The sequence below is a fragment of the Erinaceus europaeus genome, chromosome 17 (assembly GCF_950295315.1).
Source record: "Erinaceus europaeus chromosome 17, mEriEur2.1, whole genome shotgun sequence".
Classification (NCBI taxonomy): Eukaryota; Metazoa; Chordata; class Mammalia; order Eulipotyphla; family Erinaceidae; genus Erinaceus; species Erinaceus europaeus.
Genome location: NC_080178.1, coordinates 61,887,771 through 61,905,476, shown reverse-complemented (window position 1 = coordinate 61,905,476; position 17,706 = coordinate 61,887,771). Strand labels below are relative to the sequence as shown.

The 17,706-nt window shown below is 48.6% G+C and overlaps 1 protein-coding gene across 5 annotated transcripts in view; it reads right to left on the bottom strand.

Annotated features, from left to right (window-relative positions):
- GDPD5 (glycerophosphodiester phosphodiesterase domain containing 5) overlaps positions 1-17,706 on the bottom strand; it is a 95,932-nt gene that overhangs the window by 38,769 nt on the left and 39,457 nt on the right. For 2 of the 5 annotated variants that reach the window (XM_016186913.2, XM_060176809.1), the window contains exons 2-3: positions 15,997-16,080; positions 2,638-2,813 (exon numbers count right to left, since the gene is read on the bottom strand). In XM_016186913.2, coding sequence (XP_016042399.1) covers positions 2,638-2,754 — 117 coding nt within the window. In that variant the 5' untranslated portion in view covers positions 2,755-2,813; positions 15,997-16,080. Of the gene's footprint in view, positions 1-2,637; positions 2,814-15,996; positions 16,081-16,407; positions 16,568-17,706 lie in introns of those variants that run through there. The other 3 variants (XM_060176808.1, XM_060176811.1, XM_060176810.1) reach the window with 3 other exon arrangements.

The window sequence follows — 17,706 nt, the reverse complement described above, 5'->3', positions numbered from 1 at the left end:
CTGCTTCACCTATCATGACCTGGGGTGGCTGAGAGTGTGTATGCCCTCCCCACATACACACTACCCTCCACCAACTGGGGAGCCCTGCAAGGGAGGGGGTAACTAGGTATGATGCACCTGTCATCCTCAGCCCCAGAGAAGCACCAGAACAAGCTTGTTGAGTGAATAAGTAACCGGTGTTGCAGCCCGGGAGGGAGAACTATGGATGAGCTATTGGACACTTGAACATGAGGTTCTGAATCTGATCCTTGGCATCTGACAAAATGATGCTCTGGTTGTTTCTCCCCTCTCCTTCTCTCTCTTTCATATATATATATATATATATATATATATATATATATATATATATATATATATATATGTATATTTATTGTAACCAGTGCATCCCAGACAAGACTGGGGTATAATAGGTAAGAGGGTACAGGGTTGTGGCCAAGCTTCAACTCTGCAGCTTGAAGAAATCATATGTGAGTCCACTGTGAGATCCAAGAGGTCACACAAGCATCAAACAGCCCTCAGAAGGCTGACTGGGAAGGTCCTGGGCTGGGAATTTCCTCAAGGTGGCTGGCCTACAGCCTTCTTGCCACAGACAAGCCAGTTTAGACACTGTCCTACCTCCTGTTGACACGTGGTCTTCAGAGGGTCCTGTGGGGACAGCCTGAGAGCTGTCTTCTACCCCACCAGGCCATTGATTGGCAGGATTAGAGGGATGAGTCACAGACAATGACCAACTAATGATCATTCAGACCTGCAGAGGTTGTAAGGAGGTGGCACAAATGGGTGGCTGTCAAAGGCAGTGGCCAAGGACCCCCAGCCTCCACTTTCAGCTTGTACATCAACCTCACTGTGACACCTGCTGTTTCAGAGAGACTGGGAGTGAGAAGAGAGAAGAGACAATGTGAGGACTAGGGGGTGGGGGAAGCAGGCTGAGGCTGGAGCCCAGGAAGTAGGAGGAGCAGGAACAGGGAGGGTGAGAGACAGGAGGGGGAGTGTGCGCACCCTTAGCTGGTGTCTTGGGGTTCCCTGAGGTGAGCTCAGCTCTTCTGCAGAGGCCTGTCACCCAGAGCTGCTGCAAAAACCTCTTCCTGCCACACTGGCTATGGCTTCCCTTGTCCCCAGCTCCCCAGGCCTTAGCAGGCTCCAGCCCACAGTCAGCTCAAGTTGGCCTTGACCTACCACTTCCACTGGGGCCTGTACTGGCCACAAGCATGACCCATCACTCCCTGACTTTGAGGTCACCAAGTGTTGGGCTGGGGGCCTTGCTGCTGCCACCACCACCCCCAACCTCCTTGCCAGGGGGAATAGCATTGGGAGCCAACCATAGTGATCCAGCAATTTCAAAGTCTTAGCCTTGCCAGCACGTGCACACACATGCTGTGGCTCATGCAGACCTGTTGCCATTTTGGCCCTGAGATTCTCCATCTCTTTCCCAGTTTAGAGATGGAGAATCTCAGGGCCAAAATGGCAACAGGTCTGCATGAGCCACAGCATGTGTGTGCACGTGCACACATACACATGTACACACACACACACACACACACACACACACACACACACTCCCACCTTGAAGGTCCTGGAGAAGGATGTGCAACTCTTACAGGCAAGGAAATCAAGGATGCCTCAGTGGAGGAGGCCCAGTAGAAACTCGAGATGCCCCTAGACCCCAGCGTGCATGCCATGACTGCTCTAGGGGAAAATGCTGGGAAACACAGTTCCCAGTAGGAACCTGCTCTGGGGCCTCCTCTGTCTCAGTTTACCAGGTGGACTCCTGCTGGACATGGGGACAGGGAAATGAATCAGGCTTGGTGCCCATCAGGAGGCTTCTGCTCCTCACAGCTTGGAGGTCCCAACCCAGGTTGCTCAACATTGGCTCTACCTGTCCTCAGCACAGCCAAGTAGGGAAGGCAGCATCCCAGAATCCCCATGTAGGTATCATGGGGGTCCTTGGCCTCTGCCATTGGCTGCCACTTGCCAGCAGTCCTCCAGTCTGTGCATATCTGAATGTGGAGTCTGACTACTTTGTTCAGATAGGCAGGAGGGAAGGAGGGAAGTTGTTTTGCAGGCAGCAATGCTTTTAGATAAACACCATTTATCTCCCTGTTCTCTCCTATAGAAACTGAGTTTCCTCCGAGAAGAAACTCGATCTATAGGCTGACAGTGCCCTGGGGACAGGAGAGTCAGAGCTGGACACTGAGGGAGGCTTTCTTCATCCTCAGGATGTCCACTGCCAGCCCTGGCAGGCCCGAGGCCCAGGTGACCAGGCCAGAATGCCAGGCCCTAGCCCAGCCAGATCCCCAGCCCACTTTCTGCCCTTCTCTCCAGCCACTGCTGTGTGCTGGCCCGGCTGTCCCTGCCAAGGAGCTAGAATCCCTGCTCATCTTGGGAAAGCACCTGCTCTGAGCAGCCCTCCAGGCCAGCCCTCAAAGATAGGCCAAAGCCAGAGGAGGCAGACAGCTGCTGGTATCTGGAGAAAGGCCTGGCCCACCCTAGCAGGGATTGCCATGGACCCACTGTCCCAAGGGAGAAGCAGCCTTGACCTGTCCAGGGTCATACAGCAGAGTGGCAGCAGCCCTGGGGCTCCTCCCTTCAGGCCCTGGGGTGCCCTAGGTCCCTTTGGCCCTGTCCCACATGGCTTACTGGAGTGGTGTCATCGTGAGAACGTTGGTAGCGCTTCCAGCGGCAGCCATAGATGCCTGTGAGACAGGAGAGGCACAGCTGGGGCTCATAGTATTGCAGGGGCTGGTGTCTCACCATGCTCGTGCCCACTGCCTTGGCGCTGGGCCCTAGGCGCCCATGGAGGCCCCTGGTTGGTCCTGTGGGAGGAAGCACAGGGCTGTGAGACCTGGGCACATCGAATGCCATAGTAGCTTAAGTCCAAATGGGCCAACCTCTGCTCAGAGGCTCACTAACCCAGCCTGGATGGTATCCCAGGACTAGACCCTGTTACCCACCCGGATTCCTTCCTTGTTCAGCATGCTGCTACTGTCTCTGACTGGATGATCTCCCCATAGAACCCAGCTTGGCTCCCTTTTTCTCCTCTCCTCCAATTTCAACCCAAATGATTTTTTTTTAATTTTTAAATTTTTATTTTAATTTTTTAAATTTTTTAATTATCTTTATTTATTGGATAGAGACAGCCAGAAATCAAGTGGGTGATAGAGAGGGAGAGAGACAGAGAGACACCTGCAGCACTACTTCACTACTCACAAAGCTTTCCTCCTGCAGGTGGGGACCAAGGGCTCGAACCTGGGTCCTTGCGCATTGTAACATGTGCACTCAACCAGGTGCACCACCACCCAGCCCCCATGATTTTTTTTTTTAATGAGACTTTGCCAGGTCACCTTCTGTAACACTGCAACCCTTTCCTACAACCCAGCCACTCTCAGTTTCATTTTCTCAAGTGTATTTTCAAATCTATTTGGTTTCTTATCTGCCTGGCCTACTATAGTGGAAGTTTTATGAAGGCAAGGCTTTTTGTTTGTTTTGCTCTCTGCTGTGACTGCTCCCCAGTAACCAGAATAGCACCACATAGATAGACTTTCAAAATAAATATCTCTGAATAAATTGTCATAAGAGCTGACAAGCACTGGGCACGTAAAAGGAAAAAAACAACAACGGTCAGAGAGATATCTCATAGGGTAGGGTGCCTATCTTGCAATTTGTGCAGCTCAGGTTTGAGCCCTGGCACTACATGGAAGGTGTTATGGTGTCAGGGGAAGCTCTGGTGTCTCTCCTCTCATTATCTCTTTATCTGAGCCAGGACAGTGAAACTCCTGTGCATGCAGGAGGCTCCAACTATGAAAAAACCAAAACTTTACAAACACTTATATTCATCATTCATCTCACTATCCCACCCACCCTAAGTGATTGATACTGTATCCTAATTTGACCCTGCTACAAACTGGCTCAGAGGGAAGGGGGCAGTCATTGCAGCTGGGTGTGGTTGGTCTGCTCTGGTGCCCTACAATGTTTATTCCTTCAGGGTCAGGGAGGTTCAGCCCAGGGGAGCTGTGGGGGTTGGTGAGCAGGGAGAAGTGTCTTGCAGGTTGATTTACTGTCACCAGAAGCAAGTGTTCAGCCATTGGAGCTCCCTGCTTGTATCAACTTCAAGGTGACAACACTGGCCAGATGTGGGTAGATGGCCATTGGCTTTGGGCATCATACATACACTGATGTCAGGTGTCATTTAGGCCTTGATGCCACAGTTAGACAACTGTCCATTTTATAGGTAAGGAGCCTAGGGCTCAGAAGAGCACAGATTTGCATAAGGAGTCAAGATTACATCCTAGGCTTATGGCACTTTGGAAGCTCAAAGCTGCTTGTACTATACCAGGGCCTGTCCTTGTCCCTTAGGAGACAATGCAAGAGGATGCAGTGGCCCTTGTAGGACTCTCTCAGGACCAGTGAGGGAACACAACAAACAAACTGACTAAGAGAGACCCTATGAGGTCAATGTAGTTTTTTAATTTTTTTAGATATAACTCACCCACCACAAAACTTACCCTTCTGTGGTATGCAATTCAGTGTTTAGCATATTCAGCTTTTAGTGTGTTCATGAAGTTGTATAGCCCTCACCACTACTGAATTCCAAAGTACTATCAACAGCCTGACAAAAATAGCCAGTCCCACTGGTAGTCCCCCCTCCTCTGCCCCAGGTCCTGGAAACCACAAATTCATATGATGTATGGCCTTTTGTGCCTGGCTTCTTTCACTTAGCATATTTTAAAGGTTCACCTGTGTCACACCAGGAACTAAGACATCCCTTTTTATGGATGAATAATATTCAATAACATTGCAAGGCTATTTTATTTGTTGATGAACATTGTGTGACCTCCTTTTGGTTGTTACAAATGCCACTGCTGTAAGCAAGCTTTCACATGAATATCAGTTTTCACTTCTTTTAGATGCATATTTTGGCATAGAATTTCTGGCTTGTGTGGCACCTCTATGTTTGACTTTTTTTTTCTTCAAAAGTAGGAGACAGAGAGAAATCAATAGGAAAGGGAATATGGAGGGAGAAGACACCCACAACACTACTTTACCACTCATTAAGCTTTTCCCCTGCAGGTAGGGGTAGGTGTTTGAACCTAGGTCATTGCATATTGTAACATGTGTGTTCAACCAGGCACACCTCCACCTCACCCCTGTATTTGGCTTTTTGAAGAGTTTCCAAAGGTCATTTTCTTAAGTGGCCATACCATCTTCTAGACCAACAGTATTATCATTATAAATTCACCCTCTCATTTTTCAAATGAGAAATCTGAGGCACATAAAAATTTAGCCATTCACCAAAGGTCATACGGAAGGCCAAGAACTCATCCCCTGGCATCCTTGCTCCCCAGGCCTTGCTCTCCCCACGCTGGGTACCGGCAGTCTATAACTCATGGGCAAGATCCTATCTGCTACTTTTATTTTTTTATTTGCAACTAACATTTATTTTGTTCCCATTATATTTCAGAAATATATACATACATGTATGTATATTTTTCCAGTTAGGCCAAATACAAAGGATCATTCACAATGAAATTACATTATATTACATACTAGAGTATAACATACTACTTATTTTTGAACAGTCCACAAGCTCAGAATAGCATTTACATTTTTAGATGATCAGAAGGGTAAATCAAAACAAAAGTATTTGGTGACACAGGGAAATTATATGAAGTTACATTTCAGCATCCATAAATAGAGCTGCTGGGTACAGCCACATTGGTCAATCCATGCACTGTCTAAGGCTGCCATAACCACAGCGGTAGAGTGGAGTGATCACAACAGAGGCCACATGGGTGCTTGGAGCAGAGTGTCCTGCTTTTTGTTGGGGAACCTCTCAGCCATTGGGTTGTGAGAACTCAAGGACAGTACTGTGAGTTTAGCAAATAGAGAAGGCAGCAAAGCGTGGCCTTGGACACTGAGCATGAGCAGGGAAGGTCACCTTGACTCCAGGCATGTACCCCACAATGTACCCCACGCTCACAGACTTCCAGAAGGGTGTCTCACTCATACTGAAATTAGGGCCTCTTCTGTTGGACTAGCTACCACCTCTGCCTCCACCTGCCCAGGGTGGGTTCTATATGCTTCAGCCTGCCTTGGCCACTAACCTGCACTCAGGATGCTGCTCTGAGCCTGGGTTCCTGAAGTTGTAAAACGGCACAGCCTTTGGCCTTGACTTCTTTTATTTTGTATATTTTGCCACCAGGGTTATCACTGGGACTCAGTGTCAGCATGAATCCACAGCTCCTGGTGGCCATTATTTCCGTTCCCCCCCCCACTTTACTTTTATTTGACATGACAGAGAAATTGAGAGGGAAGGGGAGATAGAGAGGGACAGAGAAAAATAGACACCTGCATACCTGCTTCATTGTCCATGAATCATCCTCCCTGCAGGTGGGGAGTGGGGGCTCAAATCCAGATCCTTGCACATGATGTGTGCACTTAACCGAGTGCACCACTACCCCTAGCCCCCTGGCCTCTGAAGGAGACTAGATGCTAGGGGAGAGAGTGGATTTTTACAGTATTCATAGCATCAGGGCTGCGTCCTGGGGATAAACATCTCCCGACTCGTCTGCTAGTCTTCTATTCCCACAGCCTCAGTTCCCAGACAAAGGCCAGGCCACCCAATCACTCTGCCTCCTGATGGAGATAGCTGGTGGCTCCTGGCTGTCTCTGGGGTATGTGGCCCAGGCTCTGCAAACCCAGACAGTCACACTGACACCCAACCTCCTTCTAACATCCCTCAAGGCCCTTTTTTCACCACTGCCTGGCCACTGTCCAGGCCCAGGATTTATCTCCAACCTGGGTGAGAAGTCCTCTGTCTCTGAGCAGCAAACACACACTTCCACACCAGGTGCCCTCCCCTCTGCATCCAGAGAGAGCTCGAGAACAGGCCAGAGACCCCCTCTGTCCCCTCCAGATTCAGTCTTCATCAGTTGCTGTTCCTTAATCTAGTAGATCCTCCCCTCACCAATAGCCTCAGCACAGATGTGACCTTCTTGGCTAGGGAGATAACAGTAAAAATCAATCAGTGAGACTCAACCTTCCCCAGGGAGCCTTCCCTGAACCCCAGGTTTGGTGGGAGGGTCTCCCAGTCTCCCAGTCCCCTCAGTCTTTCCTGGGTATGCTGTGGGAGCATTATAGAACATGGAACAGCCCAATGTCCCTGGGGATGATGTAGGGCAGTGAGAGGAGGAAGTACTGGGAGAGTGCTCCCATAGAAACCAGAAGTCCTGCTGACACAAAAGTGTATCTCAGACACTGAGGAATTAGACAAGATCTCAGAGAAAGAGACAAAACTCTCCCCTTTCTCCCTCAACCCCCACTCTCCTGTTCTTGCCTTGGATTATGGCTTTATTTAGGATTAATGCATTTCTCCAAGCACTTCCCAGGGCTGCTACTATCAGCCAAGTTCCCCAGAAATCCTCTTCCTGCAGCCTCTCTCTGCTCTGGACAGATGAAAGCCCTGACTCAGGATCCTGTGTCCTGAGGTCTACTCCAGCCCACAGTCCTGCTCTGTGTGTGACTCCTGGCCCCCACCCTGATCTTCCATAGCCTCCTGTCTGTCCAGGGGCTCAATCTTGAGATGACAAGTATGCCTATTTCTGAGCAGAAGCAAGAGGGTGGGCACACCTCCAGGATTCCCCCTTACTCTCTCATCCTGAGACAACTCTTCTGCTTCCCCACTTATCCCTCCTGCAATTACCATGCTGCCAGGCCTTTGCTGTGCCCACACCCTCTGCCTCTGAATCCAGCCCACCCCATCCTGAGAGTGGACAGTTTCAGGCCAGGTGGTAGCATCTGTTCTTCTTCATCTAACTGACAGAGTGACCAAGCTTTCTCTGAACCTTATTATATGCATCTGAGATAGGGTGACACAAAAATCTGTAATAAAAGGAATGACATTATGGATGCATGCTACAGAGTGGCTGAATCTTGAAACCCTTATGCTAAGCGAGAGAAGTTTCTTCCAGTAGATGGAAGCTTATAGCACTGAATATCAGACCTGTCTCTTGATGACAAACTTCCAGAGTGGAACTCCATTGGTCTCCTGCACAGGTTAAAATGGGGGCACAGGGGGTCAGGTGGTGGCTCACCCAGTAGGGTACAAACATTCCCCCTGATCCCCGCTTGCAGGGGAAAACTTCACAAGTGGTAGAGTAGTGCTGCAGGTAGTTCCCCTCTCTGTCACTCAACCCTATTAAAAAATTTAAAAAGGCCACCAGGAATAGCGGAGCCATGTGGACACTAAGCCTTTAGCAAAAAGAAGGAGGAGAGTGGGAGAGGAGGAAAAAAAAGAGGAAAAATGGGGCCCAGAGGTATGAATGACCACACTACGTAATAGAATATCACATTATTCAGTGATTAAAAGAAAAAGAGCTATCAAATCACAAAAAACATGAAGTGACCTTAAAAGCATATTGCTAAGAGACAAAGCCAATCCAAAAATGTTATATGCTACTATGATTCCAACTATGTGACACTCTGGAAAAGGCTAAACCACAGGAACAGTGAAGAGATCAGTGGTTGCCAGGAGTTGGGAGTGGGAGAAACACAGGGGAATTTCAGGAAAGTGAACCTGTTCTGTGTGATAACAAAATAAAGGATACCGTCTTAATACATTTGTCAACCCCCATAGAACATACAGCATAGAGAGTGAACCCTAATGTAAATTATCAGCTTTCATTAATTGTTCTGTATCAACACTGGTTTATCAGTTGGAACAAATGTATTATCCTAATAGGAGATGGTACTCATAGGGGAAACTGGTATGGTAAAAGGAGAGGATACAGAAACTCTCTGTTGCTTTCTCTATAAAGCTAACATGTTCTTTAAAAAAATCTAGTGGCTTGAGAGGTGGTGCAGTGGATAAGTTGTTAGACTCTAAAGCATGAGATGCTAAGTTAGATTTCTGGCATTGCATGTGCCACAATGATGTTTTGGTTCTCTTTTGCTTCTCTCTCTCTCTCTCTCTCTGTCTCACTCTCACTCTCACTCTCACTCTCTCTCTCATAAATAAGATCTTTTTTTTTTTTTTCAAAAGCATATATACTGGGCCAGCAAAAATACCTCACTTGAATAGTGTGCTGCTTTGACTGAGGTTTGAACCCAACCCCTACCACACTGAAGGAAGCCTCAGTGCTGTGGTCTTCCTCTTCCTCTCCCTCACTCCCTCTCCCTCACTACCCCTGCCCCTCCCTCTCCCTTGCCTCCCCCCTTCTCAGCTTCTGCTGCTATAAAATGTATATATAATTTAAATATCTGTTTGGGGGGCAGGAGATGGCTCAGCCAGTAGAATACACACTTTATCATGCACAAAGACCTGGGCTTGAGTCCCTGGTACTACATGCGAGAATCACACAAATGAGATTCTTCACAGACACTGGAGTGGTAGTGTAGTATCTCTCCTTTTTAAAAAAAAAAAAATTTATTATTGGATAGAGACAGAGAGAAATTGAGAGGGAAGAGGGAAAGAGACAGACACTTGCAGCTCTACTTCACCACTTGTGAAGCTTTCCCCCTGAAGGTGGAGACCAGGTGTTTGGACTCCGGTCCTTGAGCACTGTAGTGTGTGCGTTTAACCAGGTGCATCACCACCTGGTCCCTCTCTCTCCTTCTCTTTTTTATCACTCTCCCATTCTTTCTCTTACTTTACATCTGGAAAAAAAATAATAAAAAATATTCCACAGGAAATGATAGACCCAGTGGCAAAGATACGTACATACATATATACAAATTTTGATCAGTCCAGGTCTAAGAAAATAAATGATTCACTCAGTACCAAACAAGAGGGAGAAAATTTTTAATTAAAAAGAATTTTTATGATTTTTTAATGATCTCACTCACAGGTAGAAGTTGAAAAAAAAGATCAGAGGAGAAAACACGAGTAGAACCTGAACTGGAGTTGGTGTATTACACCAAAGTAAAAGACTCTGGGGTGGGTGGGGGGGAAGAGTACATACAGGTCCTGGAAAGGATGACAGAGGACCTAGTGGGGGTTGTATTGTTATGTGGAAAACTGAGAAATGTTATGCATGTACAAACTATTGTATTTACTGTCGACTGTAAGACATTAATCTCCCAATAAAGAAATTAAAAAAATCTTATCTGATTCTAAATGTTAGTTTGGAGTATAGCATATTGGAGCCTTTTAATTGTTACTCCAGTAAAGACATTATTTTCATTTTATAAGTAAAAAAAAAAAAGATTAAATGAGTACCTCTGGAAATATCTAACATCTTAGTAGATACTACCCTTATATTTAAGTTAGAGATCAGTAAGTTTCCAGAACAATATCAGACCTTCCTGTAAAGGGTGAGAGTACAAGTATGTGACAGATGCGGCCAGATGAGAAAACAACTCTGCTTTCATTTAAGCTTTCTGTTTTCTTCCTTCCTCCCTTCTTTCTTCCTTTCCTTCTTTCTTTCTTTTCCTTTTTCTCTTTCTTTCCTTCCTTCTTTCTTTCTTTCTTCCTTTCATTCTTTCTTTCCTTCTCTCTTTCTTTTTAAGTTAGTCAGGAAAAATAAAAGGATTTTTTTTTTTTTTTTTTTTGCTACTAGAGTTTTTGCTGGGATGTAATTCAACTGCTCCTGGTGGACTTTTTTCTTTTCTTTCTTTTTCAATTCCAATATCATTTTATTGAGGAAATGTTGATTTATAGGATTTTGTTGTCATAAGGGTACATTTCCATATTTTCCCAAGATAAGTATATTTCACCCTCAACAAAACCATCTTTTTACTTCACCACAGGGACTTAGGTCTCTAACCTCCCCTTAGTAATCCTCCTTTCTTTCATCTGAGTCCAGTGGACTTTTTTATTTAGATAGAGGGTGAGAAATAGGGAGAAAGACAGAGGTGAGACATCATAGCACTGCCCTACCACTTGCTGAGTTTCCTCTGTGTAAGTGCTCCCATGTAATGAGGGCTTGAATGCAGATCCTCAGACATGGTGAAGTGTGAGCTCTACCAGGTGAGCTATTTCTCAGCCCGTGGACAAGAAAGAATTTAGGCCCAAGTGACTCTGATGCCTGGTGCCTTCGTGGGCCTAGTCCTCATGAGCTCTTATTTCTGGCACCTTCCAGGTCTATGCTAGCTGCAGCCTCATGGAACTGAAAAGTGTACCCCAATAGCTAAGCTCAATATTTTGGTTGGCTTCAAGGACACAGGGCTACTGAATGGTGCCAAGATAAGGATGGGAGGCGGGTACAGAGTGAAGGATCCCCTTGCCAGGAGTGGGGATATCTGCCTTCAGGAAGCCTGCTGGGCCTCAGGGAAGGAGACAGGCCAGGAGGGGACCACTCCCTGCTCCTGGGCAGTGGCTGCTGCTCTAGGCCTCTGCCTCTGGTCTTTGTTTTTCCTTCCATGTCTGGGGAGTGCTTGAACACACATATAATCTCCAATAGGCTTTCTAGCCTCACACTGAAGCTGGACTGTCCATCCCAGGACAAGGCATAAGGACAAACCCCACAGGCTGTGCCTGCTGGAAAGGAAGCTCCTCAGCTCCCCACACCTGTGATGACTGCAACCATCAGGGAACAGCAGCTATGGGCAGGCTTGGACTAGGCCTGGTACCCTGCCCAGAGGCCTCTACCATCTTTGACAGAAATCAAGGTACAAGACATGACGGCCTGGATAGCTCCTGGTAAGCACACGAATCTCACAATAAAACCCAAGGCATGAAAGACACAGGGCCCCACTGACTCCTCCCCACAGGGTTGAGGAATGTGGCTTTGGAGCCAGCCCAGAGCCTCCCTGTGGTCCTCACTGCCCTGCGCAGCCCTGCCCAGTACTGCTTCCAACACAGGCTGCCTGTGCACCTTAGCTCTTGGGCCTCTATGGGCAGCTTCAGAGCCTGGAAAAGTCCTGGTTTCTCAGCTAGAGCTTCCTTTTGCAGGAAGCTCTTCCACAAGGTTCAGGGTCTCTTTGGGGATCCAGAACTCCAATGCTTTCTTAGGCCCAGGACCAGTCAGTGCACAACCGTTTCCAGGAGAAGAGAGGTGAAAGTGGAAAATGGACCTATAACCCAAAATGGGTTATAGAATGGGGGAGAAGGAGAGCTCCAGGCAGAGACAGCATAGGGGAAGCTGGTATTGGGGTGAGAGTGGTGTTGAGCAGGGCTAGGGCATCCCTAGGCTTTGGCCTATAAGACGAGCCCTCTGTATAATCCAGCTGGCAGGAGCCTCCCTGCCCTCTGGAGACCTAGGCAGTGGGGCAGCCCCCAAGCAGCTGTTTTCCAGAGCAAACAACCAAACCTACCAAAAAAATCTCTGGCTCCAGGTCAGGTTTGAAGTTGGGGAAACAGGCCTGAGTGTGGGACTTGCCAATCAAAGGCCTGGGACGTAGCTCAGTGGCAGAGCATGTATGAGGCCCTAGGTGCAATCCCCAGTACTATTGATAAGAAAAAAAAAAATATATATATATATATATATATGTAAAAGAAAGAAAAGTCCAGAGTGGCAAGGGGCCAACCAGCCCCAAGGACCACAATGTTCCTACACCTGCTTTCTGCAGTGCTCAGATGAGCTCTAGCTGCTATCTTCTCACTTTGTGGTCTTAAGTAAGATGTTCCACTTTTCTGGGCCCAGATTCTTTTTTTTTAAGTTTTAAATTATTTATTTATGTATTTTTCCCTTTTGTTGCCCTTGTTGTTTTTTATTGTTGTAGTTATTATTGCTGTTGTTATTGATGTCATCATTGTTGGATAGGACAGAGAGAAATGGAGAGAGGAGGGGAAGACAGAGAGGGGAGAGAAAGATAGACACCTGCAGACCTGCTTCACCGTCTATGAAGCAACTCCCCTGCAGGTGGGGAGCCGGGGGCTCTAACTGGGATCCTTACACCAGTCTTTACACTTTGTGCCATGTGCGCTTAACCTGCTGTGCTACCGCCCGACTCCCCTGGGCACAGATTCTAATAGAATCATCAGAGAAGGTAGCCAGACCTGAGGCAGGAAGGAAGTCTCCCCACACAGCTGCTCTCAGGGAGAGGCTGGGGGGAGAGACCTGGAAGGAGGCCTTGAAGGCCAAAGGACAGGATGGGTCAGCATCTCTCAGACCCCACCCCACCCCCACCCCATCACAAGCTCACTCTTTGGAGAAAAGCCACTCAGTGGCCAGAGCTTAGCAAAAGCCTGGTAAGAATCAATCATGCTGTAATTAGGGTCATTATTAATCTCTTTCTGCAAGCTGCCATGACTGCCTGTTTATCCAACACTCTTGTCCCAGGAGACCTCTGGATGCACCTCCTTTGGGGAAACCTTCCCAGCAGGCTTGCTCCACCCCAGACATGGCTCTCCAATTCCTCTACCCCTCCCAGTTGCCTTCCTTTCTGCTTCTCCTGAAGAAAGGGCTGTGGCCTCTGGTTCTATCAGTCCCAATTCCAAAGCTCAACATGGGAGAGTTTGAGAAACCTTTGCTGTGGACCAGGCACTGCTGGGAGCTGGGCTGGGCAGGGAGTCAGTTATTGATTAATAGAGACAGAGAGGGTAGAAAGAGTGAAAGAGGCCACAGCACTAAAGCTTCTTTCATGCAGTAGAGGCAGGACTTGAACCTGGGATGTGCACATGGCAAAGCAGCACACCATCCACATGAGCTATTTCATCTGCCCAGAGGTCTGTGATTTGTAGATGCTTCTCATCAAAGCATCGCCAGCTCTGTAGGTAAGTAGAAGACCTCCATTTTACCACCAAGGAAGCTGAGGTTGTCAAGAGGGGGAGAAGTCTATTAAGATGGAAGGGGGGGGTTGTTTGATGGCACCACCTGTCTGAGACAAGTTTGGGGTCAGATATCTAGAAAGAAGCTAGATTCAGGACCTGATACAGGGGTCTTAGGTGCTCCTGACACAATAGTCATGCCCTGTCTTATCCCTGTCAGGCTACGACTTTACTCTGAGTAGCCAAGGGTAACCTGATCTTGCCTAGAGAACAAAGCTTAGCTTCTCAGAACTCAGCATCTCTGAGGCTCACATGGCCATGGAGTCCCGGCACAATCTCACAGGGGATCTTGCTCCCCCAGGATTTCAGACACCCAGCCAGCTCCCTTCCTGCAGAATCCTGAGCACAGCACTGGCAGAGGGGCCTGCACAGGCTTGTATCTTCTTGGGACAGCCCCTCCCTCCCTGGAGGGCCCAGCACTCCCCTCTGGAAGCCAGAACTGTAGAAAACCCCTTTTCCTCAGCCTGTCTGGCCCACCCCTCCCTGACCACACTGAAGGTTCTCTCTGGAGCAGCAGAGTGAGCAAAAGTTCCTGGGGCCTCAGGCTGGGCCTTGAAGGCCAGCCCAGGGGTCTGATAAGGGGGAAGATTTCCACCATCCTCTCTTCTTCTGAGCCACCCAAGGGCCCAGTGATTCAGTCCCAGGGCCCAGGCTGGTTTTTTCGATGGCTCTCTCTGGGTCCTGGGGAAAGGGAGGGGAGGAGGAGAAGGTGGAGGAGGGAAGGGGGGGAGCAGGGAGGATAGGAAAGGGGGCTGGGGAGGAAACAGTATGGTAGAGACTTGCATTGAGAAAACCTGTCTCTGCCCAGTCTTGGTTGCCCCCTGCCCCAGGGAATGGAGTGCAGTGATTTATTTTATGTATTCATGTAAAACAGCAAAGGTATTATACAAACAGGCTCTCCAAGCAGGCCCTGGGGATGGGAAGAAGAGGAAGTCCTGCCTTGTAAGGAATCTGCTGGCTTCCTGCCCCTCACACCTACCTGTCTTGCCTCACCTCCTGCAGAGACTCAGCCTTCCCATCTCCAAGCCTTTGCTCCAGCTTGCCTTCTTCCAGAAGAGACCATACAAACCCCATCCAAGTTTTAAAAACACCAGGCCCTATGTAAAGCCCACTACCATGCAGAAGCCCTCTGCTTTCTCTCTGCATGCTTTCCTCTACTGATAGGGCCCCTGAGCCATGATCACAGGCCTCCCTGTGCAGTGCTGACGTTAATTACTCACTTCCATAGCTGCCTAGCCCACCAGGCTGACAGCTTCCCTGGGTGGGTAGAGCCGTCTGATCCATTTGGCCCAGCTCTCCTGAAGAAGAGGCAGTGTCTGCTCCCTGTGCATGGTAGTGGGGGGACCCAGATCCCCTCCTGCCTCTGTCCCTGCTGGAGGAGGCTCCAGGAAGGCACTTGTTTCCTTGCCAGTCAGACATGGGGTAAGTGTGAAAAAGAAGGAAAGGAAGAGCCCACATTTATCTACGTGGGTTCCTGAAAATAACACACAATGAATGGCTCATCTGCTGGGCTGCTTTTGAGCCTAGTCTCAGTCCTGCCTCTGAGTAACAACATGTCTTCACCCAAATCACAGAGACAATTAAATGGCTAAAAATAAAAATAAAATGTCCCTGTGAAATATTTTCTCCTGCCGTTATGTCCTCAGACCTCAGATCCAGCACAGATCTAGTTCCACCCTGCTACCGCCAGTGCCTCCTCAGGGTGCTCCCTCTGCTCCTAGGCCCATCTGAGACCATGGGGCCTAAACTTTCCTGTCAGATGTCTAGGCTTCCTTTTGGGGATCAAAGAGAAGTGGCCTTGCTGGAGCGCTGAGGAAGGAAGTATAGGAGCTGCCTGGGTTGCAGGCGTTGAGGCCTCAGCCCTCCCTGTGACCATCTGTTCCTCTGGGAAACCATCACTGCCTTTAGGATTCTCTCTGAGAGAGTGAGGAAGATTGTTTCTCAAATCTCCCTTTGGAAGTGGGGACCCACTAGCTCCCAAACTGGAGGTCCATAAAAGCAGACCCCTTAATGCTTCAGTCCCTCTGTCAGCTTCTCTATTAAGGTGAACAAAGCAGCACCAACCTCAGCTTGTGAGGATCAAATGAGCTAACTTACATGAAGTGCCTAACCAAGTACACGAGAGACAACTCTCCTGAAAGCTGAAATTCTCCCTTGCCTGCAAAATGGGACAATACTCTCTCTCTGCTGCTTTGCTCACAATCTGTAGAGTGTTGTCCCCCGGGAAAGAGGTGAGTGCAGCCGGTCACTAACGCCTTTCTCCCTCCCTTCTCCCTTCCTTGTGTCTTTACCTGGAAGAAGGTTCCAGTGGCTCTGAGCTGGGCTCCTGGGGATGTCCTGTCTGAGGAGGTGGTGATGTCACTTTGCTGGGAAAGCTGAAGAGGAAAGGGGACAAACTCAGTCATGTCACACATCAGTCTGCCCCCCACTCTGTGATGTCTGGGGGACCTACGGACAGGTTACCTTTTGTTCCTGTCCTGGGATAGCTGAGGAGACAAAGCCATCCCACCTCCATGTACACACACACACACACACACACACACACACACACATACACACACATACACACACACACACACACACTGCCCACACATCAAATCTAGGCCCAGCAGAACCTGCTCCCTGAACCTCACTGTCCCCCTCCAGGATCCACAGGAAGGTCAGCCAGCCCTCTCCCCACACCCATTCCCCCACTGTGGTACCTGGGGTTACACCTGGCTCCTGGGGGCTACAGACTGCTTCATACTGCCCTGGACCCTGCTCCTTCAGAGGCTGCTGCCAAGCCAGCTGTACTTCAGCAGCCACTGAGGGAGGGCCGGTGGGCTGGAGGCGGGATCTGGGGCACCACAATTATGTGGCTGACTTCTGACTCATATGCCGCCTCCCCCAACACCAGTTCTTACTGCCTAGGAACTGGGAGGAGAGGTAAAAAGACAGGCCTTGTAGAGAGGAGCACAGGGAGGCTTCTGAGGACCTGCCACACTGCTCACTGGGGACACTGAAGCTAGTGGGGAGGGACATGCCTGTCATCCAGGAAGTTACAGACTCCACTGGCTAGGACACTGGCCCACCAGTGCCCTGCAACCCTAGAGCAGCAGTGGCTCAGACCTGGGGCCCAGCCTTGGCTATGCCAACAGGAGAGCTCTCCCAATCCCATCAGACCCTGGAGCCATAGGCCAGCAAGAAACCACAGCCAAGACTTAGCCCCAGTGGACAGACTTAGCCCCAGTGGACAGAGACAGCCTCAATAAGAGGGAACAAGACCCTGGGGCAGCCTCCACCTTCAGTCTCAAGTCCCCACACTGCTCTAGATGCACTGTACTTTACAGTTTACAGAACACACATCTCTCCTTCATCTCCCACAGTGAATCTCAGACCTGAGCAATGGAGGTTTATAAATAGAACAGGACTTCTCCAACTTCACTGTGTATAGAAATCACCTGGAAATCTTGTAAAAACACAGGCTGACTCAGGCAAGGCTGGAACCTGACCAGCTGCCAGATGATGCTAAGGCTATAGGCTCAGGGACACTGGAGCAGCAACAACATAGTCCTTCATAGCCAAAGTGTTGGGTCAAACTACCCCAATAGAATCTGACCTCATGACCTCAGGGGAGTTACTGGACCTCTCTTTGCCTCAGTCTCTCACATCTAAAATAACAATAATAAAACCTACCCCTTGCAGGGTGCGTGTTGAATATTCAATTATGCTAAAGGATTAAAGTGACTATTTTTTCAGATCTCAAAAAGGAGGCTTCCAGGGGTGGATACACCCAGCAAGGCAACAGCCAAAATTCAAACTCCAATCTCTTCCTGGAAATTCTGTGATTCTGAACTGTCACACTCCATTCCAGTCAGTATACCCACCCCATGTTGGAAAGCTGTGGCTATAAAGGCCCAAAGGGGAAAGGGAACTGACAAGGTCAGGGCAGATAAGTGTCACAAATCTAAGTCAGTCAGCCATGACAACATAATGGTTATGCAAAAGACTTTAATGACTGG